The sequence below is a fragment of the Chlorocebus sabaeus genome, chromosome 10, assembly GCF_047675955.1.
Source record: "Chlorocebus sabaeus isolate Y175 chromosome 10, mChlSab1.0.hap1, whole genome shotgun sequence".
NCBI classification, from domain to species: Eukaryota; Metazoa; Chordata; class Mammalia; order Primates; family Cercopithecidae; genus Chlorocebus; species Chlorocebus sabaeus.
This window is the reverse complement of record NC_132913.1, coordinates 58807542-58835471: the sequence shown is the minus strand read 5'-3', so window position 1 is coordinate 58835471 and position 27930 is coordinate 58807542. Positions and strand designations below refer to the sequence as shown.

General features: G+C 41.4%; 1 protein-coding gene across 2 annotated transcripts; it reads right to left on the bottom strand.

Moving 5' to 3' along the window:
• On the bottom strand, window positions 1–27930 carry CYBRD1 (cytochrome b reductase 1). 2 transcript variants are annotated; one of them, XM_007965335.3, is made up of 4 exons: window positions 27587–27930; window positions 8608–8816; window positions 4679–4833; window positions 1–3594 (listed from the first exon to the last, which is right to left on the bottom strand). In XM_007965335.3, exons 1-4 carry the CDS (start codon window positions 27777–27779, stop codon window positions 3291–3293), a joined length of 861 nt encoding a protein of 286 aa, XP_007963526.3. In that variant the 5' UTR covers window positions 27780–27930; the 3' UTR covers window positions 1–3290. The 2 variants fall into 2 exon arrangements, with proteins under 2 accessions (XP_007963526.3, XP_007963527.2); XM_007965336.3 differs by lacking the exon at window positions 8608–8816 and having other exon boundaries at window positions 27587–27886.

Sequence of the window (27930 nt, the reverse complement as noted above, 5' to 3'; positions counted from 1 at the left end):
TTCCAAAATAACTTTTATTACTATATAAAAAGAAGTCAAGAAAAAATAGATGCATATTTTTCCTACAAAATTATAAAATATTCAGGACAGTTAATATTTTTCCATAAATGCACTAAGATAAAAAGATAGAAATCTTTTCTACTTAAGGTTTTCAAGTACCTCGTAGGAATTAAAGAATAATAATTTTCTTTCTTCTACATTTTCCTGAAGACATAGCAGTTACAGTTTTCTGCTGGAGTTATCTAAAAAAGGACATACCAAGATAAATTTTCTATCATATTGAATAAAAATAGCATAAAGCTTTACTTCTTTGTGCTTTTAGATTGGCAACTGTGGTCAATCAGTGCTGCACTGGAATTTCCAATTCAGCAGGGGAAAGAATCTAATTAAAAATGACACACACTCTGTATTTTGTCCTTTAGAACACAGAAACCGCTTGTGAGTATCCCTTAAAAAGTGCAACTGCTTTCTTTGTCATTTATTTGTAAAGTCTGAGATGTTGTTTCTAAACAGCACAGCTTACATGAAACCATGCAAGTAAAGGAAAGAAAGTGCTTTAGAGGGCAGGTTCCATTTGACACAAGCAGCACAGGAAGCCATACACTTTTGATGACATTAACTCAAAAAGTATATTCATTTGAGTTTCTTAATAAGCGCTTTGAGAGAAAAGGCTTTAATGTTGATTCAGATGAGTGTTAAAATAAAGCTTTCCTTTCTGAAATTAGATTATGGGGTAAACCAAGCCAGACTCTATCTGGAGATGATAGAAGTCATAATTATTTTGAGAAATTTCAATCACTGTTTTGGAATTGATACTTAAGGCTTTCTTCTCCCCTATTATTTGTGGGATTTTTAATGAGATATTTTTCTGGGGAGATGCTTAGGTAGGAAATATCAGCTTTTGAAAGATAAAGGCACAATTATCATTAGAATCAAAAGCCCATTAAAGAAGAGTCTCAAACAGAAAGGTTTTCTAGATATATTTTATATGCATTGTTTTCATAAAGATAGAAAGAAAAGAAATTCCTATATCTGTAAGATTATCCTCACATTAGCCCACATGAAAGATAAAATAAAGGGCTGAGATGAGGGGTGCTTAAATACTTTGCAACAGAGCTATTCTAGTGCCAAAGCCATAATTAACTTTTCACTGATAACCTGTTTCTCAGCCTATATAAAAAGGAATGGCTGCCTCAATTCTGGCAGCTTAGTCACTATCTAATCCCTTCCTCCAAAAACCCTGGAATTTTGGTACCTCTATGTAATGGAACATCCAACTTATCAAATGATGTGTGACTATGCAACTACTCCTTCTATGGCACCAAGACTGTATCATGCTCTACCCATACTGAATTTAATTGCGCTACCACTTTGTGCCAAGCAGATGGCTGGGTACTGGGGATCCTTCTGGCTCTATTACCAATTTTGGAAATAGAATTTAGTAGAGAAGAAGAGAACAGTGTTGCAGCAAGGGGATCTTGAATGGTTTTTCATGAAGTTTAAGGGATATGATGGAGTGTGGCGTGTATTCAGTCTTTGGAAGTAAATACCAGTTACCTAAAAAGAAATCCACTAAGCACCAATATGTTTAGTGTATTTGGTGTAGAGTTTCTACCCACATTAAAATGCTTCAGTTTAAAATTGAAGGGAAGGCAAAAAAATCAACCAAAAAATGAAAAGTATCATTTCAGCATAAGCACTACTCTAGGTTTTAATTTGTCAGCCCAGAGCCCAGACAGAGATGATACTCCATGAATGAAAAGTCACCTCCAAGTCTCAATTCACTACTGAGGACCCAAAGCTCAAAATATCCCCTAAAATTCCATAAAAATCAGGAAAGACCCTAGCTATTGCCCCAGGGAAGGGCAGACCATGAGATAGGCCTCTTTTAGCTCCAAACTGAAAGTTGTTCAGCAGCTAAAATCCTGAAGAAAAAAAAAATTGCAATTAATTAACTTGAAAGCCACAGATGTGCTTGTCCAAATCTTTGTGTTACCAAGACACAATTTTAAGATCAAACAAGAATCAAGGTAGGCCATGGCTTGTTGGCAGTGGCAGGGGCCCTATGACCTATTTCCAGGTATGGGTGGCCCCTTTTCCTTGGTTATCTGGGGAATCTGCCTCAGCAGACAGCAAAAGGTAAAAAGCATCCCCTTAACTCCACCCTACTCCAGCAATTGAGGTTTATTCAGGGGTAGGTCAAAGAAGTACAAGACAAAAATAGCATAGTGAAATGGTTAGAATCCAGACTGAGGTGTCAGACTGCCTGCATTTGAGTCTCAGTCCCACCATGTATGAGCCGTGTGACCTTGGGGTGAGTTACTAGCCTCCCCAGCCTTCAAATCTCTCACCTGTAAAATGGGAACGGTAACAATACCTACTTCATCCTGTCTGTCTAGGGACTGAATGAGTTAATATTTGTAAAGTGCTTAGAGGAGTGTTTGGAGCATAGTAAGTGCCGTGTGAGTACTTTCAAAAATAAAAATAAGAACTTGGGAAAAAGTGCTCTTTGAGGTTTGTAGGGCAGTGTATGCTACTTAAGTGTTGAAGCATATTTTCATTCTAAGAGGTTTAGCATCTGGATCATAAAGTACACCAACCCTAGGGAAGTCTTGGGGCTAAGCTCAGTTTTGGAAATTCTTCCAAGTCTGACCAGAGAAGATCTCTTCAACCACCTGCTCTAATCTGTCAATACCCTAACATAAACCCTTGTCTCCAGGAACAATTTGAGCCCAAACCAGCTGGGGAGGGAGCAGAAGGCAGGCATGGGGAGAAAGGAACCAGGTGCTTTCCTAAATTTTTTTTATATACTCTCATCATGATATCTGTGTAGCGTCATGATCTAAACCCTGTCCCAGATATTCATGATCTGATTTTAAACCTTTAGGACTGCTTTCCTTGAGTTGTGAAATCATTGGCTCCCAGAATTAACAGGAAATGACTGCATGACAACAGGCCAGGGATGCTGCCAGTTTATCCAATTAACCACTAGTAGACACACATTGAGCATCTATTCTGCACAAGGCACCGTGCTAATGCTGTGGTCCTCAACAAGATAAAGGTAACGTAACCACAATTTGTATCTGCTATTATTTATATTAATCACATCCTTTCCAGTTCAAGTCAGTTCACAGGCCTCAATCAATACAAATTATTTCAAGAAATCATCCTTTGTGATTAAAGTAAATATTGATACTACATAGCCCAATAATCATATGGCTAATAGCAGAAGCTAAACTGTAGAGCTAGTTTTGAAACGTGAAGTTATATGGCTCTATCTCTACAGCATTTTACATGGTAGATCTCTGCCCAGCCTCATCAAGGGCTAAGTTTCTTTTCCTTGCTGCTACTTCATTGTTTAACTCTGAATCTGATTTGTCCATGTTGTTGCCAGAGTAGGCTGGCATGGAACCTCTTGCTCCCTGTTCAGTGCCTCCATCTGGCTGAAGAATGATAGAATTTGGCTCCTTAGGACGTTTCCATTGTGGTCTGGTGACTATCCAAAAAATGAGGGCCCCGAACACCAGGATCAGAAGGCCAAGCGTATTTACGAAAACACCTTCTGGTGGGAAGGTACTGTATGCAGGATCTCTCCTATGAAATAAAAGATGTATCCAATTACTAACAGGATGATACAGCAACATGCAAAACAGTCTTGAATTTATCTGCTCAAATGCACACTAGTACAGTTTCAATGTAAAGTCTCAAAGCTTGCTATTAAGGAGAAATATAAATTATACTACAATTCACTCAGGAATATATAATGAAATTGATTTAAAAATAAATACGAAAATAATATAGCATCTGTAACACTTGTTTTGAGGCAGGTAGGGTCTGGAGGCGGCAACCTCGAGTCAATTCACACAGACTTCCTAGAACTAAACCAAAAGGAAAACCCCAACTTTCCACATCTAAGCAGCAAAACGACCGGATGCTACTCCCTTTGCAAACCCCGCTTTTCTGCATGGCAGATGGAAAATTGAAAGTATCTCTGATTGGTTGCTTTCTACAACCAATCAGACATTTGCATAGGAATGTAACTTTGTAACTCAACTTCAGCCTCTAACTGGTTGCTTTCTGCAACCAGTGAAACTGACTGCGGGCCACCACTTCATTTACATGGGGTGAACACCAAGTGGCCAATGGGAAACCTCTAGGGACTATTTGGACCCAAGAAGATTCTGTATCAGGGCCCTTGAGTGGCTGCTCAGGCCACTCACACCCTGTGGAGTGTATTTTCATTTTCAGTAACTCTCTGCTTTTGTTGCTTCATTCTTAACTTGCTTTGTTTATGTGTTTTGTCCACTTCTTTGTTCAAAACGCCAAAAACCTGGACACCCTCCACCAGTATCACTTAAAATTTTAAAAAAGGATAAAACAAAAATGTATGTACACTATAATTACAATTAATATAAAAACATGAATATCAACAAGATTGAAAGGGAATGTATAACTTCAATAGTTGTTTTGTAAGAGTAGTACAATTTGTCAGACTTTTTGGTCCTTCTAAACTTTTAGTAATATCATATTACCTATATGATATAACAGATTCTTTAAAATATTTTTTTAATTTTAATATCTAAAAAATTTTGTTATATTTATATTACATTTTCCCAGTGAACAAGTCTTTAACATTTTATGGCTTAAGTATTACAATTAAGAAGACTATGCAACTTACAGGGAAAAAATTAGTTTCTCTGTCACTCCCATAAGTGCTGTTGCAATCACTGTTCCAAAGATGACAAGTCCAGAATAAACATGTATGGGCATGAGAAATGCTCGGAGAGAAAGCGGAGCCCATGGAAGCAGAAAGATTAAAAAACCTGAAAGAAGCTAAATACCAAAAAGTGTAAAGGTTATCATTTAATTTTAAGTTTTAAACTAATTTTAAATTATTATTTAAAAAGCAACATGTGTAATATGAGAAAACCTTTCATATAGAGCCAAAGGGTAGAAAGTGAGGTTTCCTCACTCCAGTTCCACTACCCAATGTAACCCCTTTTATCACCTTCTCATGGATCCTTCCAGAAAATTTACTATCCCTATACATATTGTTCCGCATCTTGCTTTTTTCCCTTAACAGAATGTCTTGGAAATCTTTTTCATATCTATACATTTATCTAATTTATTCCTTTTAATGGCTAATATCCTAAGGTATAACAATTTATTTATACAGTTCTCTGTATGGATGTTTCTGTTTGGTTTTTGCTATCCTTAATCCGACTATAGTGAACTTTCTGGTACTTATTGGTTTGTTTTTACTAATCTCCTAAGGTTGCTAAATAGGAAGGGAAGGAACAGATTTTTTAAATCACTAAAACCAAGTACATGAGGACACAGAATTTAGTGAGTTCAACCTAAAAAGCTATGTGGAAAGAAGTTGACCTTTGTTTTATGAGAAAGAAATGAATTCTGCAGAAAAGTTTTCTTCATTTCCTTGATAATTAAATCGCTAGTGGGATATATCTTTGCAGAGAAGACAGCAAGGTTCCTATATAAACTGAAGTCTGTTATGTTTTCATGGTTTTGTCACCCCACACCTTTGCCCATCAAGTATCCTCTCTTCAACAAGATAAAGATGACTTAGTGGCTACTGAATTACTGAGTTTAAAGGAACTTTTTTTTTTCAGATGCCTATTGAGGATCTACCATCCTAGCAAAACAACTATGAAAAGAGAGGAGAGTGGGGAGAAAGCAGTAACATCACTGTTCAGTCAACTTTCTTGATTGAGATCCAAGGGCTAATGGGGAGATACTAGAAGAAGGGGGGCAGGGGGAGGAGTCCAACGCACTAATTCACACTGAGAATCAGCTCATGTGTAATACAAAATAGTAACAAATGGAAACTAATAACAAAACAATTTGTATGATTTGTCACTTTAACAGACTGCAGAGGAAAAATCATATAATCATCAGAACAGATGGTGAAAAACATTGGTAGGATTCAACAGTCATGTATGAAATGAGATGTTTTAACAAACTAGGAATAGAAGATAATTATTTTAATCTGATTATATTAGGACAGAACGTGGTATAGGAACTAACAGGCTCCATTTTCAAGAGCTTAACATATAAAAGTATATTTCTTGCTCACACATAGTCTGCTTATGCTCTATAGGCATTTCAGATTAGCTCTCTTCCAAGACATGACTCGGATGCAGAAGGGATTTGTCTTATATCCCTTATCACCTATTCCTATTCAGCATTTTTCTGAAAGTCTCAGCTACTGAATTAGGCAAGAAAAAGAAATATGATGATAGAAAAAGAAACAAAACTTAATCACATAAGATTATAAAACAATCCAAAAGAATCTTGAGATTAATTACTAACATAAGTTTATCAAGTTTGCTAGGTATAAATTTATACTTGAGATCAGTTGCACTTTTTGTAAAGAGGCAACAAGTGAATTAATTTTTAATGATACCATTTTTAATAGCAAGGAGCTAGCAATAAGTTGGAGACAACAACTCTACAAAGAAAATATAAAGCTTTGCAATATTTTGGAAAAGGCTAAAAAAAACAGGCTCATGATAATTAGTTGGATGGCTTGTATTATACAGATGTCAGTTCTCAAATTCATCTATAGATTAAGTAAAATCCTAATAGATTTTTTGGTGGAATTTGATGCATTGATTCTAAAATTTACGTAGATCAAAGGGCCAAGAATAGCCAAGATTAACTTTCGTTTTCTGAAGTATATCCTAATACAATAAATTCTGTAATTTACATTAAAAAAAGTAATAACAAATGCATTTGATAGGTTGGTTTGCATATTTTATTATTTAGTTAATACCCAAAATGCCTGAATATATTAGAAATGGTTCAGAGGGTTCTCTCTTGGTGGTTCAGAATATTCCTAAATCTTCAGTGAACTTCAGTGATTCTATTAGTATCAAAGAGCAAGCTTCCTGATGTCCATGTTGTGCTTTCTATATGAAAATGGGGTCCGAGTGCGGTGACTCAGGCCTGTAATCCCAGCACTTTGGGAGACCAAGGTGGGAAAATCACTTGAGTCCAGGAGTTCAAGACTAGCCCGGGTAACATGGCAAAACCCCATCTCTACAAAAAATTAGCTGGGTGTGGTGGTGCATGTCTGTGGTCCCAGCTACTCTGGAGGCTGAGGCAGGAGGATTGCTTGAGACTTGGAGATGGAGGTTGCAGTGAGCTGAGATTGTGCCACTGCACTCCAGCCTGGGTGACAGAGATAGACCCTGTCTAAGAAAGAAAAATGAAAAGAAAGGGAAAGAAAATGGGGCTCAGGGATTTAGCACAAATATATCTCCATAAATCATCATATCTTTTCTGTGGCTTACCCACAGAAACATACATTTCTCATTCCTGCTCTCCTATTTTCATTCCTAAGATTCTTTCTGTTTTCTCTCTTTTCCTGGTGTATTTTGATGTTCCCTTATAGTTAACTAAGTGAATAGCTTATATATTTTAAGTTTTCTTTCCAAAAAATGTAATAAAAGCATTTAAGCCTATATTCCTCTGGGAACCATTTTAATTAACTCCAGAGATTTTTATTTATTTATTTTTTTGAGATCAGGGTCTGGCTCTGTTGCCCAGGCAAGGGTGGCATAATCTCAGCTTACTGTAACCTCTGCCTCCTGGTCTCAAGGGATCTGTGCACCTCATCACCCCAAGCAGCCAGGACAATGGGCGTGCACCACCCTGCCCAGCTAATTTTTGTGTTTTTGTTTTAGAGATGGGGTTCCGCCATGTTGCCCAAGCTGATCTCAAACTCCTGGGCTCAAGCGATCCACTGGTCTCAGCTTTTCAAAGTGCTGGGATCACAGGAGTGAGCAGTGCACTATGCCCAGCCAAGACCCAGATTTTTAAATAGGTATTCTCTTTATTGCTAATTGTTAGATCGAGCTCTCTCTCTCTCTCTCTCTCTCTCTCTCTTTCTTTCTTTCTTTTATTTGTGGAGACAGAGTCTCCCTATGTTGCCAAGTCTGGTCTTGAACTTCTGAGCTCAAATGATCTTCCCACCTCGACCTTCGAAAATGCTCGAATTATAGGCATGAGTCAGTGTGCCCAGCCTGATATTTCTTGATTTTACATATTAAGATATAGAGCAGAGTATAAGTTGGTTTTTAGAGAATCCAGATTAAAAGTTTATATCCAGCATAGGAAATCTTGATTTCTTATTATTTTATTCTGCGAATTCTGCAATTTTGGTGCCTCCTTAGGGGAAAACAGTTATAATAGAAACAAATGTAAAGAATGTTTAGAAAACATTTGCAGTCACCAGGCGTGGTGGCTCACACCTGTAATCCTAGCACTTTGGGAGGCCGAGGCTTGCGGATCAACTGAGGTCAGGAGTTCAAGACTAGCCTGGCCAACATGGTGAAACCCCATCTCTACTAAAATACAAAAATTAGCCAGGCATGATGGTGGGTACCTGTAATCCCAGCTACTTGGGAGGCTGAAACAGGAGAATCACTTGAACCCTGGAGACACTGATTGCAATGAGCCAAGATCGCGGCATTGCACTCTAGTCTGGGCGGCTAAGTGAGACTCTGTCTCAAAAAAAAAAAAAAAAAAATTTACAGTCTCTGAATTGTTTTTATAACTTGCTTGTAAATACACTGAAATACTGACCTGTAAGAAATACCATATGACAGCTATCAGTCCAACCCAGCTGTGCAGACTGTACATATTGGGTATATTGTTAACATTGTGGTTCTCAAACACGGCCACCAGAGCGATAATTACAAGAATGGCAGCAACTGCATTCAACCCTGCATGGATGCATTTCATCAGGAACTTGCTGCATTTCCAGGTCCATGGCAGTCTGTAGACGATGATGGCTAGGGAGAGATGAAAGGACACAGAATGTGTTTTCTTTTGTTTTTTAATCATCACAAAATGAACAGTTTGATACACTGGACACTCCCTTTTTGAAACCTTTTTCTCTTGGCTTCTGCTTCTCCCCTCTTCCTCATGTTACCCCTGCCTCTCAGTAGCTCCTTCTAGGGGACGGTGGAGGGGCTCCTTTGCTGGCATTTTCTTCGCTCGCAACTTGTGAATGAACCTTGGTGCCTCTCAGGCTCGGTCCTAGGGCTTTTTCTCCCTCTGGACTCCCTCTGTGGGTGATCTCATTCACTCTTTCACTGAGATGCTGTCTCCATGGCAGGGACTCCAAAATTTATATCTCCAGCCCAGACCTGTCTTCTAAGCTCCAGCCCTGCATACTCCAGTGTCTTCTTGGTATTTCCATACGGTGTTTGCTTCCCAGACATCTCAAACTTACCACATCCAAAACCAAATTCCTAAGATTAACAATCTGATTTATGCCTGTTGTCTCCTTTCTTCTTAAAAATGTCTTAGTTTGGCTGGGCCGAGTGGCTCATGCCTGTAATCCCAGCACTTTGAGAGGCTGAGGCAGGGGTATCACTTGAGGTCAGGAGTTCAAGACCAGTCTGGCTAACATGGTGAAACCCTGTCTCTACTAAAAATACAAAAATTAGCCAGGCATGGGGTGGCATGCACCTGTAATCCCAGCTATTCTGGAGGCTGAGGCATGAGAATCACTTGAACTCGGGTGGCAGAGGTTGCAGTGAGCCGAGATTGCACCACTGCACTCCAGCCTGGGCAACAGAGCGAGACAAAAAAAAAAAAAAAAAAAAAAGTCTTAGTTTGATAAGAAAAAGAAAGGGACAGAAAAATATGCAAATTTAAACCATGCAATAGAGAAATACAAATTTAAACCAAATGAGAATACCTCTACCACATATCTGAATGGCTAAACCTGGAAAACACTGAATATCAAAATGAATGTACAGCCGTCAGAACTCTAATATTCTGCCGATGAGAGCTTTAATGAGAACAAACTTTGGAAAACTGGCAATATCTACTTAAGGTAAAGTTATGCATACCTTATTGTCCAGCAATTTCACTCTCAGGTATATGCCAAAAATAAATATGTATATATGTTCATCAAAAGATACTAGAATATTATTAGCAGTACTATTTATAGTAACCAAAACCTGGAAACTCCCCCAAATACCCATCATCAATAGAATGAATAAATAAATTTATACTATGGAAAGAAATGATCTACAACTAGAACTATACCCAGTAATATGGATCAACCTATAATGTCAATCTCAAGAAGTCAGACATTAACAAGTATACAGTGTAATTCAATTTATATGAAGTATAGAAACCAGCAAACCTCATCTCTGCATTGGAAAAGTCAGAATAGTAGTTGCCTTAAGCGTATAGCAACTACAATGGAACACCCAAGGGGTTTTGAAGACTCTACTAACATTCTGTTTCTCAGTCTAGGTGCTGGTTTCACAGGTGTCATAGAAGATTCATCATTCTGCATGTAGAACAAACTCCAATTAAGTTTTTTATGGCCGGGTGCAGTGGCTCACGCCTGTAATCCCAACACTTTGGGAGGCCGAGGTTGGCAGATCATTTGAGGTCAGGAGTTCAAGACCAGCCTGACCAACATGATGAAACCCTGTCTCTACTAAAAATACAAAAAATTAGCCAGGTGCGGTGGTGCATACCTGTAATCTCAGCTACTTGGGAGGCTGAGGCAGGAGAATCACTTGAACCCAGGAGGCAGAGGTTGCAGTGAGCTGAGATCATGCCACTGCACCTCCAGCCTGGGTGACAGAGCAAGACTCCATCTCAAAAAAAAAAAAAAAATTTTTTTTTACAAAGTGCTTTCTTAAGCATCCTGGTTTAAGCAATAAATTATATGGCCACCTCAACCAACATGCAGTTAATTTTTGTTCTGAAGATAAAATCCTGCCCCTATCCATCCCTCCAGTCTGTGTCAGGGAAAATTTAGATATCTGGAAATGTGTGGCAGATTGAAAAAGTTTATAGAATACTTCCTCAGAAGATAGATTCCACTATATCAGCAGGGTATCACGTATATTTCTTTTCTTTTCTTTCTCTGTCACCCAGGCTGGAATGTAGTGGTGCGATCACAGCTCACTGCAGCCTTGACCTCCTGGGCCCAGGTGATCCTCCCACCTCAGTCTCCTGAGTAGTGGGGACTGCAGGCACACACCACCACACCCAGCTATTTTTTCTATTTTTAGTAGAGATGGGATTCCATCATGCTGCCCAGGCTGGTCTTGAACTCCTGGGCTCAATTCAACCACCTGCCTCAGCATCCCAAAGTGCTGGGATTATAGGCATGAGTTACAGTGCCTGGCCTCATGAACATTTCTTAATTCCAGAAAATAAAAAGGAGCCTCACTTCACCAAAGGCTTTTATAATTTTAATATATAAAACTTCAGGCCAGGCGCAGTGGCTCACGCCTGTAATTTCAGCACTTTGGGAGGCCAAGGCGGGTGGATCGCCTGAGGTCAGGAGTTCGAGACCAGCCTGGCCAACATAGCGAAACCCGGTCTGTACTAAAAATACAGAAATTAGCCGGGCATGGTGGTGGGCACCTGTAGTCCCAGCTACTTGGGTGGCTGAGGCAGGAGAATCGTTTGAACCCGGAAGGCGGAGGTTGCAGCGAGCCAAGACCGTGCCACTGCACTCCAGCCTGGGCAACAGAATGAGACTCTGTCTCAAAAAACAAACAAACAAATAAACAAAAACCCAGGAACTTCATAGGATTATAAAAATATAAGGGATTATCTATTCCTTTTTCAGGCAGAAACACATCTAAACCTATAAACACAGATGTGAATTCAGCCCCTTTAAAGCTTTCGGCACAAGATGTCATTTTTCCTATTCTTTGGTTCCATTCTAACACTTAACAGTCCTCACCATTAGAACAATACTTCTTTTACTTAATCCCAACCCTGAAGGATTGCTGCTTACTAAATGTAGTGTGTATATGGGTATCCTGTAAATGTTGATTGGTTATTCTTCCTTGAGAATGTGGAGACTTTTTGGATAATCATTTCTATATTCAAGGAATCTTTTCAAATGATTTAATGCAATACCTTAAAAAGTACACTTTTAAAGCAAGCTCAAGGCCCCTCTCACCCTTACTTCATCTTCTCTGAGGGCATTAATGTGTCTTGCTGTTTCTCTACTGTATCCCCAGAGCCTAAGGCAGCCCTGGACTCAAAGCATGTAGCTCCTCCATAAGTATTTTTAAAATCTCTGTATTTTTCTTTTTGAGATGGAGTTTTGCTCTTGGTTGCCCAGGATGGAGTGCAATGGTGCAATCTCGGCTCACTGCAACCTCCATCTCCCGGGTTCAAGAGATTCTCCTGCCTCAGCCTCCCGAGTAGCTGGGATTACACGCTCAGCTAATTTTAGTAGAGACGGGGTTTTGCCATGTTGACCACGCTGATATGGAACTCCTGACCTCAGGTGACCCGCCCACCTTGGCCTCCCAAAGTGCTGGGATTATAGGTGTGAGCCACTGCGCCCGGCCTAAAATTGTAACTTGACATATAATAATTGTACATGTTTATGGGGTACATAGTAATGTTTCAAAACATACAATGTATAGTGATCAGATCAAGGTAATTAGCATATTTATCACCTCAAACGCATTCCTTTTTGTTGAAAACATTCAATATCCTCTCTTCTAGGTACTTGAAAGCATATAGTATATTATTGCTTCGTCATCCTACAGTGCTATATAGAACACTAGAACTTATTTTTTAAACTATTTTGAGATTATCGTAGATTCACAAGCAGTTGTAAGAAACAGTACGGAGAAATCTCATATACTCTTCACCCAGTTTTCTCTAACATCTTATATAACCATGGTACCACAGCACAACCAGGAAATTGACATTGATGTAATCCTCTGACCTTATTTAGGTTTTTTTTTATTTACTTATTTTTTGTTTTTTTCTCTCCCTCCTCCTGCATCCCTTATTCAGATTTCACTAGGTTACTTGTGTGTATGTGTGACCCATAAGTTTTGTTTAAATAAACAAGCGCAAAGCACTTTCTACAGACTCATCAAATCTAGAAACTAAACTGATGTCAATGCAAACACTGTGGTTTCCCCTCCTCATGCTTTTTCTCCTCTAAGCACACCGTACAGAATTCTCTAGTTTTCTGGGAAAGCAAATGCCTCCTTACCCAATGACCTAGTGAACTTTTATCTACAAAGTGGAGCCTTCTGCAATCTGTGTGTGATCAGACAATAGTAAAATAAAAATGTGCGATATATGAAGACCTAATAACACATCTCCCCTTTGCCTGGGTTGGGCTCATTTATTACACACACACACACACACACACACACAAAATTCAGTCCTTGCTAGGTAGTAGGTACCATCTAAGTGTTTCCCGGTTTCATTATAATTCTCACCTCAACTCTGTGAAGATAGAATTATTACTACTGTACAGAGGAAGCCGAGGCAGAGAGGGTAAGTAGTTTGTCCCTCCTCAATTCATGGTTTAAAATTAATATTGCTGTTTTTTTGTTATCATCATCACCATCATATTATACAAACACCACCCTGGGTAAGGAGTCTTAGATGAGTGAATTTGAATATCTACATACAGGAAAAAAAATACTCAGGGTTTCAACACTCGAAAAGCAAATTATGAACAATGAACCACAGTAGCATTTTCTCCCCAATCTGGATCATATTATATCAAAATTTCCCAAAATAAAAACTAATCTCTGATATTACAAGTCAAGAGTAGGCTGGGCGCAGTAGCTCACACTTGTAATCCCAGCACTTTAGGAGGCTGAGGCAGGCAGATCATTTGAGGTCAGGAGTTCAAGACCAGCCTGGCCAACACAGTGAAACTCTGTCTCTGCTAAAAATACAGGCTGGGTGCAGTGGCTCATGCCTGTAATCCTAGCACTTTGGGAGGCCAATGTGGGTGGGTCACTTGAAGTCAGGAATTTGAGACCAGCCTGGCCAATGTGGTGAAACCCCGTCTCCACTAAAAATACAAAAATCAGCTGGGCATGGTGGTACACGTCTGTAATCTCAGCTACTTGGGAGGCTGAGGCAGGAGTATCGCTTGAACCAGGGAGGCGGAGGTTGCAGTGAGCAGAGATCATGCCACTGCACTCCAGCCTGGGTGACAGAAACAGGGTCTGTCTCAAAGAAACAAAAAATTAGCTGGGCATGGTAGCATGTGCCTGTAATCCCAGCCACTTGGGAGGCCAAGGCATGAGAATTGCTTGAATAGGGAGGCAGAAGTTGAGGTGAGCTGAGATCGCACCATTGTATTCCACCCTGCCTGGGGGACACAGCAAGACTCTGTCTCAAAAAAAAAAAAAAAAAAAAAAAGAGGAACTATCATGATATCATGACTCAAAGGAGTTACAAGGGTTGCTGGGGGGGGTGGTTCTGATGTGCCTAGAATATTGCTTCTTGGTCTGGGTACCCAGAAGTGTTCATGTTATAAAAACACATCCCTTCTGATTTAGGTACTTTTGTGAGTGTACGTTGTTCTTCAGTAAAAAAAGTTTACTTTTTAAAAATGTTGGGGCCAGGCACAGTGGCTCACGGTTGTAATCCCAGCACTTTGGGAGGTCAAAGTGGATAGACTGCTTGAGCCCAGGAGTTCAAGACCAGCTTGGGCAACATGGTGAAACCCCATCTCTACAAAAAAATACAAAAATAAGCCAAACCTGGTGGTGTGTGCCTATAGCCCCAGCTACTCAGCAGGCTGAGGCAGGAGGATTGCTTGAGCCCAGGAGGTGGAGGTTGTAGTGAGCTGAGATCGAGCCACTGCACTCCAGCCTGGGCAACAGAGCAAGACTCTGTCTCAAAAATAAACAAATAAATAAATAAAGCCAAAACTTCAAAGACAACTGTGTTCCCAGTAAAGACTTCTTACTCTTTCTAATACTATGAAGCATCACAGAGAAATGTGTCAAATTTGCTGTAAAACTGAACATCACCCCCTTTGAGTGTGAAAACTTGATTTTTAAAAACCTTTTACATTTACGCAAATTGGCTGCACACTGGCTTTCCCTGTCCAGCAGTAGAATGAATAGAATACATTCAATCTTTTATTGATCATTTGGGGTCATCAAACACCAATTATTATCCTGTTACTCTAAGGGGAAGCCCTTAGGGGTTTCTGAAGCAGGAGAGGTGCTCACCTCTGATCCAAATGAGCCCGGACAATTATGGTGTGAGAGTCTCCCTGGGTCTCTTTAAGAGTTTTTCTATCTCTCTTCGTTTCTGGCTTGGGTTAGGGCACCTACTTACAACCTCTCTCCTCCATCACTTTGTCTCATCCTTGATTCCCACCAGCTCTAAGTTTTAGCTTATAAAATGTCTTATTTTTATTTATTCATTCATTTATTTTTAGACAGGGTCTCACTCTGTCGCCCAGGCTGGAGTGTAGTAGTGCGATCTTGGCTCACTGCAACTTCTGCCTCCCGGGCTCAAGTCATCCTCCCACCTCAGCCTCCAGAGTAACTGGGACTACAGGTGTATGTCACCATACCCAGCTAACAGCTTATAAAATTTTATGTTGCTGAAAAGCTTAACATCTGTTAAGTCTGGGTCGTGGGTACTTAGGATCTATTATGTTTTTTCTTATGGTTGAAACAGCTCATTCCAGTTTTAAAGTTAAACCAATATTTTCATAAGCCTGCAAACCCACTAGCCAATTAGTCTTACCTACTCAATAGGCATCTTGCGGAGATTTGAGGAGCTCTCCCACAAGTGAGGCATGTGACCTCTAGCACATGGAGTTTTCACAGCATCTATCCTGGCTACATAGAGGCTCTGCTGCAAAGTTCAATATGCTTCAAAATGCTCTCTGGATAAATGAAGGATAAATGCAAAATGTTGCACTTGCATAAGCTGTTTACATTCTTTTTAAAATGTATAAGCAACTGAAATATGGTGGACTTTGGGAAAAAAGGGCAATCTTAACAAATCAAGCCATATTTCCTAAACAAGAACCTATTCTCGACAGTTATAAAAACTGCCTGGAGAGTGGAATTTAAATATTTCTTGCTTCTTTGGCTTGGCACTTACCTAGACACCATTCCTGAGGTTCAGTGAGAAGGAAGAAAAAGGTCCCCTAAGCCCACAAGAAGGGGAAATGGTATAAAACAGCTACTTGTGACCAAAACAAGGGTTTGCTGTTAGAAGCTCTAGTTGGCATTCCATTTCTCCCAGAAAAGGAGGGGAAATACAAACATATATATATGAGAAATATACTTTAAATCCTTTAAAAGAAAAGATATTGATGGTGGACCATGCTAACATGATAAACTTAAAAAGAAAGGGAGGGAGGAAGAAATTAATACCTATGTATAATTAGCTTAAGACAATGAAGAGAAAAATACAGTAATTTGAATTTGGGTTTAATTATTAGAAAATGTCAGCTGGGTGCAGTGGCTCACACCTGTAATCCCAGAACTTTGGGAGGCCAAGACGGGCGGATCACTTAAGGTCAGAATTTCAAGACCAGCCTGACAAAAGTGGTGGAACCCTGTCTCTACCAAAAAATACAAAAATTAGCCAGGCATGGTGGCGTACGCCTGTAGTCCCAGCCACTAGGGAGGCTGAGGTGGGAGAATTGCTTGAACCTGGGAGATGGAGGTTGCAGTGACCCACTACACTCCAGTCTGGGCAACAGAGCTGGAGTCTCTGTCAAAAAAAAAATAAAATAAAAAAAGAAAGAAAAGAAAAGAAAATGTCTCAGCTCCTTGTTGCATAACCAAAACTCAGGAATATGTGAAAATATATACTCTCTAAAATGTATACATTTTAGATATTTAAAAATGTCTGTGGTTTGACACCAGATTTCCATCTATATACCATTACAAAACTATTTATATATATGAGTTTGTCTTATAGCAGGCAATGCAAATTTAGAATCTGTCAAAGTGTGTGTGGTAGGGGAAGAATGCTTAGAGGGAGAGAAATGTCCTCAAACATGGAAAACATTTTGACTCTAGTTCTTCTGTGTTAAAATCTTGTGACTCATGAGGGTGGGAACATGCCTATCTTGTGCACTGTCACATCCCAGTATTTAGCATAGAGCTTGGCATACAGTAGGAATTCAGTAAGTATGTTTTTGTTTTTGTTTTCTGAGACAGAGTCTCTCTCTTTGTCACCCAGGCTGGAGTGCAGTGGCGGGATCTCGGCTCACTGCAACCTCTGATTTCCAGGTTCAAGCAATTCTCATGCCTCAGCCTCCAGGGTAGCTGGGATTACAGGCAAGCACTACCACACCAGGCTAATTTTTGTATTTTTAGTAGAGATGGAGTATCACCATGTTGGCCAGGCTCGTCTCAAACTCCTGACCTCAAGTGATCTGCCACCTCAGATCCCACCTGCCAAAGTGCTGGGATTACAGGCGTGAGCCACCATGCCCGGCCCAAATAATTCTAAATAAAGCACAGGAATAATTCCTAATAAAGCACCGTAGTTCATTCAGTATGCCCAGCAAATGAGCAAATCCTCTTTTACTTTTTTTAAAATTTATTTTTAATTAAGAGAGTTGACAAATAAAAATTGTATATATTTGTGCTATACAACATGATGTTTCCATATATATATACACACACGTACACACATTTCCATATACACACACACACACACACACACACCATGAAATGGTTAAATCAAGCTAATTAACATATCCATCACCTCACATATTTATTTTTTAGTCTTTTTTTTTTTTTTTGAGACAAGAGTCTCACTATGTTGCCCAAGCTGGAGTGCAGTGGCGTGATCTTGGCTCACTGCAACCTCTGCTTCCTGGGCTCAAGATATTCTCCTGCCTCAGCCTCCCCAGTAGCTGGGATTACAGGGGCACACCACCATGCCCGGCTAATTTTTGTATATTTTTGTAGAGACAGGGTTTTGCCGGCTACCATGCCAGGCCCATAAAATGCACAAATAAAAAAACTCAGAAAAATTGTACTGCTGATCCAAGTATTAGCTAATAGAAGACCAAATGGCCCTTTCAAATAAGTAAAAAGCATTCTGCACTTGGACCCACTTAACAACTTGAAGTGAATTCAAAAATAAAATAAGAGTAAGTTATTGAGTTTGAAGTACACTGGAATTTTACAACACTTACAAATTCTACTTAAACATGGTGTGCCCATTACACTTCCCTTCCCTCTTTGAATAAAGTATTATTTCTGTCTCCTTAGCAGAATGCTCAGAACAGGATTATCAGTCTCCATAACTCATTTCCCTCTGCACGCAAGAGCTTACCAGATTCTATCCAAAGGATCTTAAGTTTAAATGAAAAAGCAGAGAATCTGCTTTAAATAAACTTCTTGAAAAGATTCCTGCAGTGGCTGTCAAAGAAAATCAGAGCTTTGAAACATGGCTGTGCATTCAAACTGTCTCACAGCATGAAAGTCATGAAACTGAAAATCTCTGAAAAGTCAAAATGAAGGAAGTGATTCGGATGATTTGGAAGATATTTTTAGGCCTAGAAACATCTCTGAGTGATTAAAATCCTCGCAAAGGCAGCTACATCCTACCAAATATATGTATAAAAAGAAAAAAATTCAATTAATTGAATACACATTTAAAAATATTCAGAAATTGTGTGTTTTCAGAAAGATCAGCTATATTTTCTTGTGCCTCATATCAATATTATGATGGATTAGAAAGAGTACTGGCTCTGATACTAGCTGGTTGTCTGACCCTGGCCAGACTTTTGGTCTCTAAAATGAAGGGTAGAACTTAAGGTCCCAGCCAGCTCTAAATATTTAAGGATCAGTATAAACTACATCTCTAAACAAAACAACAAAAATCCCCATCATAATTTGAGCTGGGACGGTGTGGAGGTTCACAACTGTAATCCCAGCACTTTGGGAGGGGTGGAAGAGTCACTTGAGCCTGGGAGGTCAAGGCTGCAGTGAGTCATGATTTCGCCACTACACTCCAGCCTGGCTGACAGAGCAAGACCCTGTATGAAAACAAACAAGCAAAAAGAAAGAAACCATAATTCGTGTCCAACCAAATCAAATGGGAACAGCTTGCAGACTGAGTTGTATCTTACTTGTTTTACAGTGTCTGGCACACAGTAAGTACTTAATAAATATGTTAATTAAATGGATAGGATAATATATTAAGAAATTGAACAACAACAACAACAAAAACTTAGAAAAGTACAGCCGAAGTCTGTATAGACATTTCAAAGCTTGTTTTGACCTTTTAAGGAAGTTTCTATATAAAGAAAAAAGTTATAACAAAGATTTCTAGTCTAACCTTCTTTTGTTCTTTTTTTCTTTTTCTTTTTTTATTTTTTTTGAGACAGGGTCTCACTCTGTTTCCCAGGCTGGAGTGCAGTGGCATGGTCACAGCTCACTGCAGCCTCAACCTCCCAGGCTCAAGTGATCTTCCAGCCTCAGCCTCCCAAGTAGCTGGGATTTACCAATACACACCATCACGCCTGGCTAATTTTTGTATTTTTTTTGTAGAGATGGGGTTTCACCATGTTGCCCAGACTTGTCTCCGTACTTGGCTTCCCAAAGTCCTGGGATTACAGGCATGAGCCACCGTGCCTGGCCCTCTATCTTTCTTAAAAAGGAACAATGTTCTACCTTTTAAGGGAAAAATGTAAAACCTTGCAAAGTCAAGTCAGAAAACCCTAGCAGGAGTCACCTGTAAACTGGAAGCTATGGACTGGAATTTGGTCCAAAGATGTTGTTTTGTTTGATCAGCCCAATGTTTTGGAGGTTTTGTTTTCGTGGCTGGTTTACTTTTCGTTTGAACCAATTTTTTAAAAATCCGGATTCTCTTGGGACAATTAGAAGCCCTGGCAACCTTGGACTGGCATCCTCATGTAGCCATGACCCACTAGGGCTAAGTGGAAGCTTCCTGTTTTGCCAGGAGTGGGCACTCTGTAGTTCCCTACAGTTCCCACCTCTCACACCTGTGCTCTGCTGCATGACGATCTGATCTTTAATTAACTGTCCTCGTAAACAGATAAAGTGGCTTGTCACCAGTTATTAGGCAACACTGGTAATAATAAAAACTGACCCAATTGGTAAACTGTGTCTGGACTGAAACAATGAAAAATCTGTAAATACCTGATGAGGATACCAATACTTTGGGCTTCCCAGAGTGCAGTGATAACTGTTATATCCTATATTAATCTTCTAGAGCCACCATAACAAATTACCAGAAATTTAGTAACTTAAAGCAACACATTTATTCTTTCACAGTTCTGGAGGCCAGAAATTAAAAATCAAGGTGTTCTAATAGCAGGATGGTCCTGAGGAAGAAGCCGTGCCATACCCTCTTTGGCCTCTAGGGGCGCCGACAATTCTCCATTTTCCTGGGCTTGTGGTCACATCACTCCAATCTCTGCCTGTCTTCACATGGCCTTCCTCTCTGTGTGTCTTTGTCTCAAATCTCCTTCTCCTTTCTCTTATAAGACGCCAATCATAGGATTTAGGGCCCACTCTAAATCCAGGGTGATCTCATCTTGAGATCCATAGTTAACATCTGCAAAGATCCTATTTCCAAATAAGGTCACATTCACAGATACCTGGGATTAGGATTTGGACATATCTTTTTGGGGGCCACTATTCAACCCACTACATATCTCTTGCAGGGATCATGGAACTAGGCATACAGAGTACTACAAAAGACAATGGTTCCTATGTGGCATGGGGACTTTAAGCTCTGATCTCACCAGTGCAGATCTCATCTCCCAGTGCCTGAGCTGTCACCTGAGGAAAGGATAGCTTACTGAGGGCTATGTTGACTGCTGCTGCAAGGATGCCCACTGCCACTGCCCTGCCACTGCCCTGCCAGCAAGCTCTGGCTTCTGTCCTACATCCTTCTGAGTAGACTGGTGTCCAGTATGGTCTTAATAGTCTCTCATGTCTTTTTTTTTTTTTTTTTTTTTTTTTTTTTTTTTTTTTTTTTTAGACGGAGTTTCGCTCTTGTTACCCAGGCTGGAGTGCAATGGCGTGATCTCAGCTCACTGCAACCTCCGTCTCCTGGGTTCAAGTGATTCTCCTGCCTCAGCCTCCTGGGTAGCTGCAATTACAGGTATGAGCCACCGTGCCCGGCTAATTTTATATTTTTAGTAGAGATGGGGTTTCTCCATGTTGGTCAGGCTGGTCTCAAACTCCCGACCTCAGGTGATCTGCCCGCCTTGGCCTCCCAAACTGCTGGGATTATAAGCGTGAGCCACCGCCCCTGGCAGTAGTCTCTCGTGTCTGAATATCTAGTTGAATCCAGAAAGACACCCTGGTGGGTGCTGTATACTAAATCGACTTCACCTATTTACTTTGTACACTGATCCTTGTAGGTGTGACCCTCTGGTTTAAAGAACTGGCCAAACTTCCATCAATTTAGTAAATATTTATTGAATGCTTATTATGTGTTAGGTAATGCTATGGATACAGCATTGAAGAAAACAGACAAAATCCCTTCCTTCTGGGAGCTTATATTCTAGTAGGAGAAGACAGACAATAAATTAATAGTCAGTGGTCAGAATTTGGAAAATACTGTATTTTGAATTTGGAGTCTCTAAGATTTTCTAGTGAAATGGCTGAGGAGTATAGAAGAGAAGAATCATAGATGACTGCATAATTTTGTCCTAACGGCTAGAAGGATAAAGTTGCCATTTACTGAGATGGTGGAGCCTGTGTTGGGAGGAATTGGTTTTGCAGGCATGAGGAAGATCAAGAGCTGAGATTCGGATATGTCTATTTGATATTCAAGTAGAGAGTTTGAGTAGGCAAATAGATATTTGGATCTGGAGTTCAGGGAACAGTCTGGGCTGAATACACAAATTTAAGAGGGTTCAGTGTGTAGATAGTACTTAAAGCCAAGAAGAGACTGGATAAGATTGACCACTAAAGAAGTGAGTGTAGAAAAAAAAGAAGTGGTCAGAAGACTGAGCCGTGGGATACTCTAACCTGAAGTCATCAGGAAGATGAGGAAGAACCAGCAAAGGAGACTGAGGATGAGGCAGCCAGGAAAGAGAGAAGAGTCACGAGAATCAGGTGTCCTGGAAACCACCCAACTTACCAGGTGAAGAGAAGCCAAGTAAAGAAAGTGTCCTGGCTGGGTGTGGTGGCTCACACTTGTAATCCTGGCACTTTGGGAGGCTGAGGCGGGTGGATCACCTTAAGTCGGGAGTTCAAGACCAGCCTAACCAACATGGAGAAACCCTGTCTCTACTAAAAATACAAAATTAGCTGGGCATGGTGGCGCATGCCTGTAATCCCAGCTACTCAGGAGGCTGAGGCAGGAGAATCACTTGAACCCGGGAGGTGGAGTTTGCAGTGAGCCCAAATCGCACCATTGTACTCTAGCCTGGGCAACAAGAGTGAAACTCCATCTCAAAAAAAAAAAAAAAAAAAAAGAAAAAGAAAAAAGAAAAAAAGACAGTGTCCCAAGGAGTGAGGGGTCAATTATGTCCAATGCTGCCTTCCACTCAAACACTATGAGGACTAAGAATTGACCAATGGAATTAGCAACGTGGAGATCATTAGCTACCATGTTAAGCACAATTTTGGTGGAGCAGGAGGTGAAAACCTAATTGGAGAGGGCTCAAGAAAGAATAGGAAGAAAGGAACTAGAAACTGCAGGTATGGACAAAAATTTCAAAAAGTTCTGTGGTAAGGCAAGCAGAGAATTGAGGCAGTAGCTGAGGGACATACAGGGTCAAGAGTGATTTTGTTTTGTTTTCAAAGATGATAGAAATTATACTATGTTGGAAATAAGCCAGTTGGGGGGGAAACTTGATGCGGAAAAAGGAGAGAAAACTGGGATGAAGGGAAAAGGAGGCACAGACTGTACTTAAGCAGCAACATTCTCATCAGCTAGAGGCCTTAGAATAAAGATGCATTTGCAGTGCAACAGATGTCCATTCTTCCTGGAGGTTGATAAGCCAGTGCTTTTAAACTGGCTGAACAGGAGAATTGCTAGGGAAAGACAAGCGTGTATTTACTTTAGACACTATTATTATAGTCACAAATAAGTGGCTGTAAATTGCATTTTGTTACTAACAATTCAATGATGGTACAGAAATAATCATTCATTCAACAACCACTTACTCATCTACCATGTGCCAGTTCCCAGTGTTATTCTAGGTGCTGGGGATATAGAACTGAGCACCACAGTCGTATCTAAAACATTTTTATTGGTTGCATTATTTTAAAATCTATGTGTATTTGTTTACAACAAAAAATATGTTGGGGATATTTTTTGTGGTTTTTGTCACAAAATTTCTTTAAATCATCTCTTTATGCTTTGTAAAAACCCTTGTATCGCTAAGATTGACAGGTTTTATTATCAATGGTGTCCCTGAAGCTTATTTTAAAGTAGGTATTTGGGGCACTTTCTCCATTTTCTTATTTACTGGATTTTACCCCAAGAGATTTTCAAGTCTATTTAAGTAATCATGGAATTTGGTCACTTTTAGATAAATTAACAGGATATCCCAACTGCTTTTTAAGAACTGCTCTTAATTTCTGTTAGTCTTTTAAATGTTACTTAAAGGTAGTTATATTCTCTCACAAAATCAACTTGAGATCATTAAACTATTTAATTTCTCTCCCTTCAGTTTATACAATAAAAGGAGTTCTACACAGGAAAGGAAGGAGTATAGAATTGCCAAGGCTTCTTTTCACTAAACTTAGATACCTGAATTTTCTACCTTTCACTAAAGAACACATTCCACCTTGCTGAACCTTTAAAAGGTCAACAGCCACTTTGAGAGCGTTTATTTGTTTCAGTCTTTTCTGTGGCCTCCTTTTCAAGGTTCATTTCTCTGATTTCCTAGTAGTATACTTATTTCATGGGAAACATTTCTTTCAGAGAAGCACAAAGCCTCTTCTAAACTCTTCCTCATTCATGTCAGAGTCTGTTAGCTAGATTTCCCACTAGTTTAAAATTTTATTTTAGTTTTAGATTTCCCATGATCTGCTATACTTTAATATAGAATATATACATTTTCCAAAATATACTTGGAGTGTGGGAGGTGGGGAGAGAGAAGGGGAAAGGAAGGGAGAGCGAGAGAGGGACACGGAGGAGAAAATGGGACACGGATAGAGCGGGTTAGCGAGAAAGGGAAAGGGGAATAAAGGAGGAGAGGGATATTTGTTTTGCAACTTCTATGTTAACTTTGCTTCTTTGGAGCTTTTTCTTTTTTTTTTTTTTTTTTTTTTTTTTTTTTTTTTGAGACAGAGTCTTACTCTATTGCCCAGGCTAGAGTGCAGTGGCACAATCTTGGCTCACTGCAACCTCCGCCTCCCAGGTTCAAGCAATTCTCCTGCCTCAGACTCCCGAGTAGCTGGGATTACAGGCACGTGCCACCACACCCAGCTAATTTTTGTATTTTTAGTAGAGACAGGGTTTCACTATGTTGGCCAGGCTGGTCTTGAACTCCTGACCTCAGGTGATCCACTCACCTCGGCCTCCCAAAGTGCTGGGATTACAGGCGTGAGCCACCATGCCCGGCCAGAGCTTTTTTTTTTTTTTTTTTGAGATGGGAGTTTCACTCTTGTTGCCCAGGCTGGAGTGCAATGGTGAGATCTCCGCTCATTGCAACCTCCGCCTCCCGAGTTCAAGCGATTCTCCTGCCTCAGTCTCACAAGCTGGACTGCACCAGCCCAGAGCTTACTTCTTAAAGGTGTTTCAAAGGACTCATACCTGTTCTTAATTTCAAATATTATTTACTATTTGTATATTGCATTTCTAAAACATTTTATACTCAGAGTAATAACTGTACTTTAGCCTTCCTTTCCTCATCTCCAAATATTTGTGTATTACAGAAGAGAAGAACTCCATTACATCGTGTTCTTTGTTAGAGATCTGAAATCTCATAGACTAAAATTTTCCTCCTTGCAGCAATCACACACAGTAAAAAAAGTCTGCTATAACATGGCAAGTCTGTAACGTGTGGGTCCCTCACAGCCTATAAAGTTTATTTATTACTCCCCCTCCTTCCACTGGAGCCTTCCTAATACTTAGGGTGAGGAATGTGGGTGGGTGGGCCAAGATATGGAAGAACTGGGGAGAAGTATGCTTGTGCCTATATTTATGAAAACATTTATGCTCATGTCAATTAAATGCATTATATGATTAAAGTGATTTGCACATCCAGGATCCAAACAGGAAACAGGATGAGTAATGATGGGACAAACTCTGGACCACTGATACAAATACAGTAATTGAACCCAAAGAAAACAAGATCGGCTGGGTGCGGTGGCTCACGTCTGTAATCTCAGCAGTTTGGGGGGCCAAGGCAGGTGGATCACTTGAGGACAGTTCAAGATCAGCCTGGCCAACATGGTGAAACCCTGTCTCTACTAAAAATATAAAAATTAGCTGGGCGTGGTGGTACACACCTGTAATCCCAGCTACTCGGGAGACTGGGGCAGGAGAATTGCTTGAACCTGGGAGGTGGAGGTAGCAGTGAGCCAAGATCGCACCACTGCACTCCAGCCTGGGCGACAGAGCAAGACTCCGTCTCAAAAGAAAAAAAAAAAAAAGAAAGAAAGAAAGAAAAAAAGAAACAAGATTTTCATAAGAGCAGCAGATGAAAATTGCCAAAATTTACACATTTTTGTCCAAGAGTAAATATGAACAGATTAAGAGAAGTACAAAGTTTAGAGAAATTAAAAAACCTTTTAGGGAAACTGTATATTGGACTCTAACATGAATGAAGAGTTTCAAAACATATTTTACATGAAGGTTTTTGCTGTCTAAAAAGATTTGGCAGAAAATAAGCATATTGCCATAAAAGCAGAGAATCAAACTTTGACGATAAGGTCACTGAAAAGACTCAAAACAACTTTCATGGGTAAGTTACATAACTCTTCTCTGTCTCAGTTTACTCTTACATACATGTGACATAATGCACTTAGTGGACATACAGCATGCAATTACTGTTAGCCATTCTGACGTCTTCTCCTCTATGGCAAGTCAGGCAACGAGTAATAACACTTGTTCCCTTAACCTCAATTATGAGAAGATATTCCAAGACCTCCAGAAAGTTTTTTGGTATTAGAAGCTGCTCTGAAGAGTTGGGTAGAAGAGGAGACTGGTTCTACTCTTTGAGCAAACAAGGTGTAGACAGCTCTGGGCCAAACTTAAGGGTTCCAACCATGAAGGAAAGAGTGCTTCTGACAGTTACTTTGGAACTTGAGTATGTTTTTCTTTTATAAGCGTAGTGGCAAAATAACTGAGAGTTACGCAACGAAATGCCTTAGGTGCCCAGTGGTGCTCACACCCTGATGCCGATCTCACACCAGGGAACCCTTTGAATGCTGAGGGTTAGTAACACCTTCCACTACATTCCAGAGTGGGAGAATGCTGGCCACACTTGCGAAAGCTGCAGTACAAGTTTAAAACAACCAACAAAAACAAAAACCAAAATCACTTTTCTTTAGGAATGAGGTCAGCACTATTTTGCACACTCGTTTGTGGGGAGTTAAATATTTGGTGAAGAAAAGGCAGCCTGCCCGGAGGCAAAGCTAGAGATTTCAGCCAGTGGGCATATCTTTCCAAACCCTTGCTACTACTCTCGATTATTTTCTGCGACATAACCCCAGTCCACCCCTTGCTGCCTTTCTCTAACTACTTTCTCAAGGCCATGCCTTTTGGGAAGTGGTTACAAATAAACTGTTCGCGCCACAAGCTAGAGGTTCCTCCAGCTACACGGCAAACCGAAGGAAGCTGTCAGGACATTGTGAGAGGCACTACACAATGACAACAAACACTGCCAGCGACTGCCGAGCCCCACCCCCACGCCAGCCTCAGCCCAGAGAATGCAGGCCCGGCCGGGGCTGGCTCGCCGCGGGCCAAACACGGTCGCAGCTCGCGCCGCAGGCAGCCGACGCACAGGCATCCCTCGGTGCAAGGCAGCCGCGGGCCCTCTCCAGGCATCTCCCACCCGGAGTGCTGGGCCAGTGCCCAATAGGAAGCCCGGCGGGGGAACTTTCGCCCTCTGCTGCCACATAAACAAGTCGGGCTCAAGACTGTCCAATGACTGGGCAGGGCGGCGAAACATTCTTTGGAGTCCTGGCAGCTTCCCGGACTCGACTGAGCTTAATGCTCTAGGAGGAGAGGAACCTAGGGCGGATGCTTCACTCGCCCCCCTTGGCCAGCCCCTTCACCCAGGGCCGAGGATGTTACAAATAGGGGCAAATTCTCGCTCCGGCAATCTTTCCCCGGGGCCTTGCCCTCCTAGTCTGCAGGCTGGAAGCAAGTTCAGCAACAGGCTGGGGCGAAAGTGTTTCCGCGCCCCCGACTGCGCAGGCTCGGTCCACAGGGGTGACTTTCCGGGGCGAGTGGGCTGCAGCGGCCCGACTGCGCGGCGCTCCGGTATCGCTCCCGGGCTCAAGTTTCTGGGTCTTGGAGGCGCCTCCCATGCGTCCCAGCCACTCGCCGCAAAGAGTTAACCAAGTGGGGCCGGCCACGCTCCGCCGCCCCCAGCAGCGCGTCTCCACCGCGCACCCCCGGCCCCGCGCTCGCTGCTATCCTCCCGAACCACAGCTGCGTCTCGCCCCCAGAGCCGGCCAGCCTCCCTCCCGCGCCGCCTTCCCACCCCGCCAACTTGGCTTCCCGCGCGCTCCTCACCGCACTTTTCTGGGCCCCGCGATACTCCAATATTTCCTCAGCTGGGAGGCGCTTCACGGAGGACCCTCTGCCCCCAGTCGCCTTCCCCGCTTTCCTCCCCGCACCCCCCAGGAGGTGCCAGTACCGATGCCCTGGATGAAGACGAAGCCGGTGACCACGAGCACCGGGTGCCAGTTAAACTCGAGTGCGCTCCCGTCCCAGCCAAGCCCCTCTCGGTAGTGGAGGACCCAGACGAGGGTGAAGATCACCGACAGGAAGCCGACGAGCAGTGCTGACCCCAGCAGCGCCAGGAAGCGCCAGTAGCCCTCCATGGCCATCAGCGCCCCATACTCCGCACCGCGGGGGCCACAGTAACTTGGAGAGGCGGCGGCAGCCTCTGGGTAGTGGCCGGGCGGCGGGACCGGGGCGTCGACTTCTTGGGGCTGTCTCCGCCTGCGGGGAGGGACTTTCTGGGCTGCTGGCCGGGAA

Bases quoted from the DNA above. Each gene is read 5' to 3' on its own strand.
- CYBRD1 (XM_007965335.3), bottom strand. From the start codon at position 27,779: ATGGCCATGGAGGGCTACTGGCGCTTCCTGGCGCTGCTGGGGTCAGCA. The intron at 8,817-27,586 runs GTACTGGCACCT...ATCTCTCCCTAG, and splicing joins CGTCTTCATCCAGGGCATCG to CCATCATCGTCTACAGACTG. The intron at 4,834-8,607 runs GTCAGTATTTCA...TTTGGTATTTAG, and splicing joins TCATATGGTATTTCTTACAG to CTTCTTTCAGGTTTTTTAAT.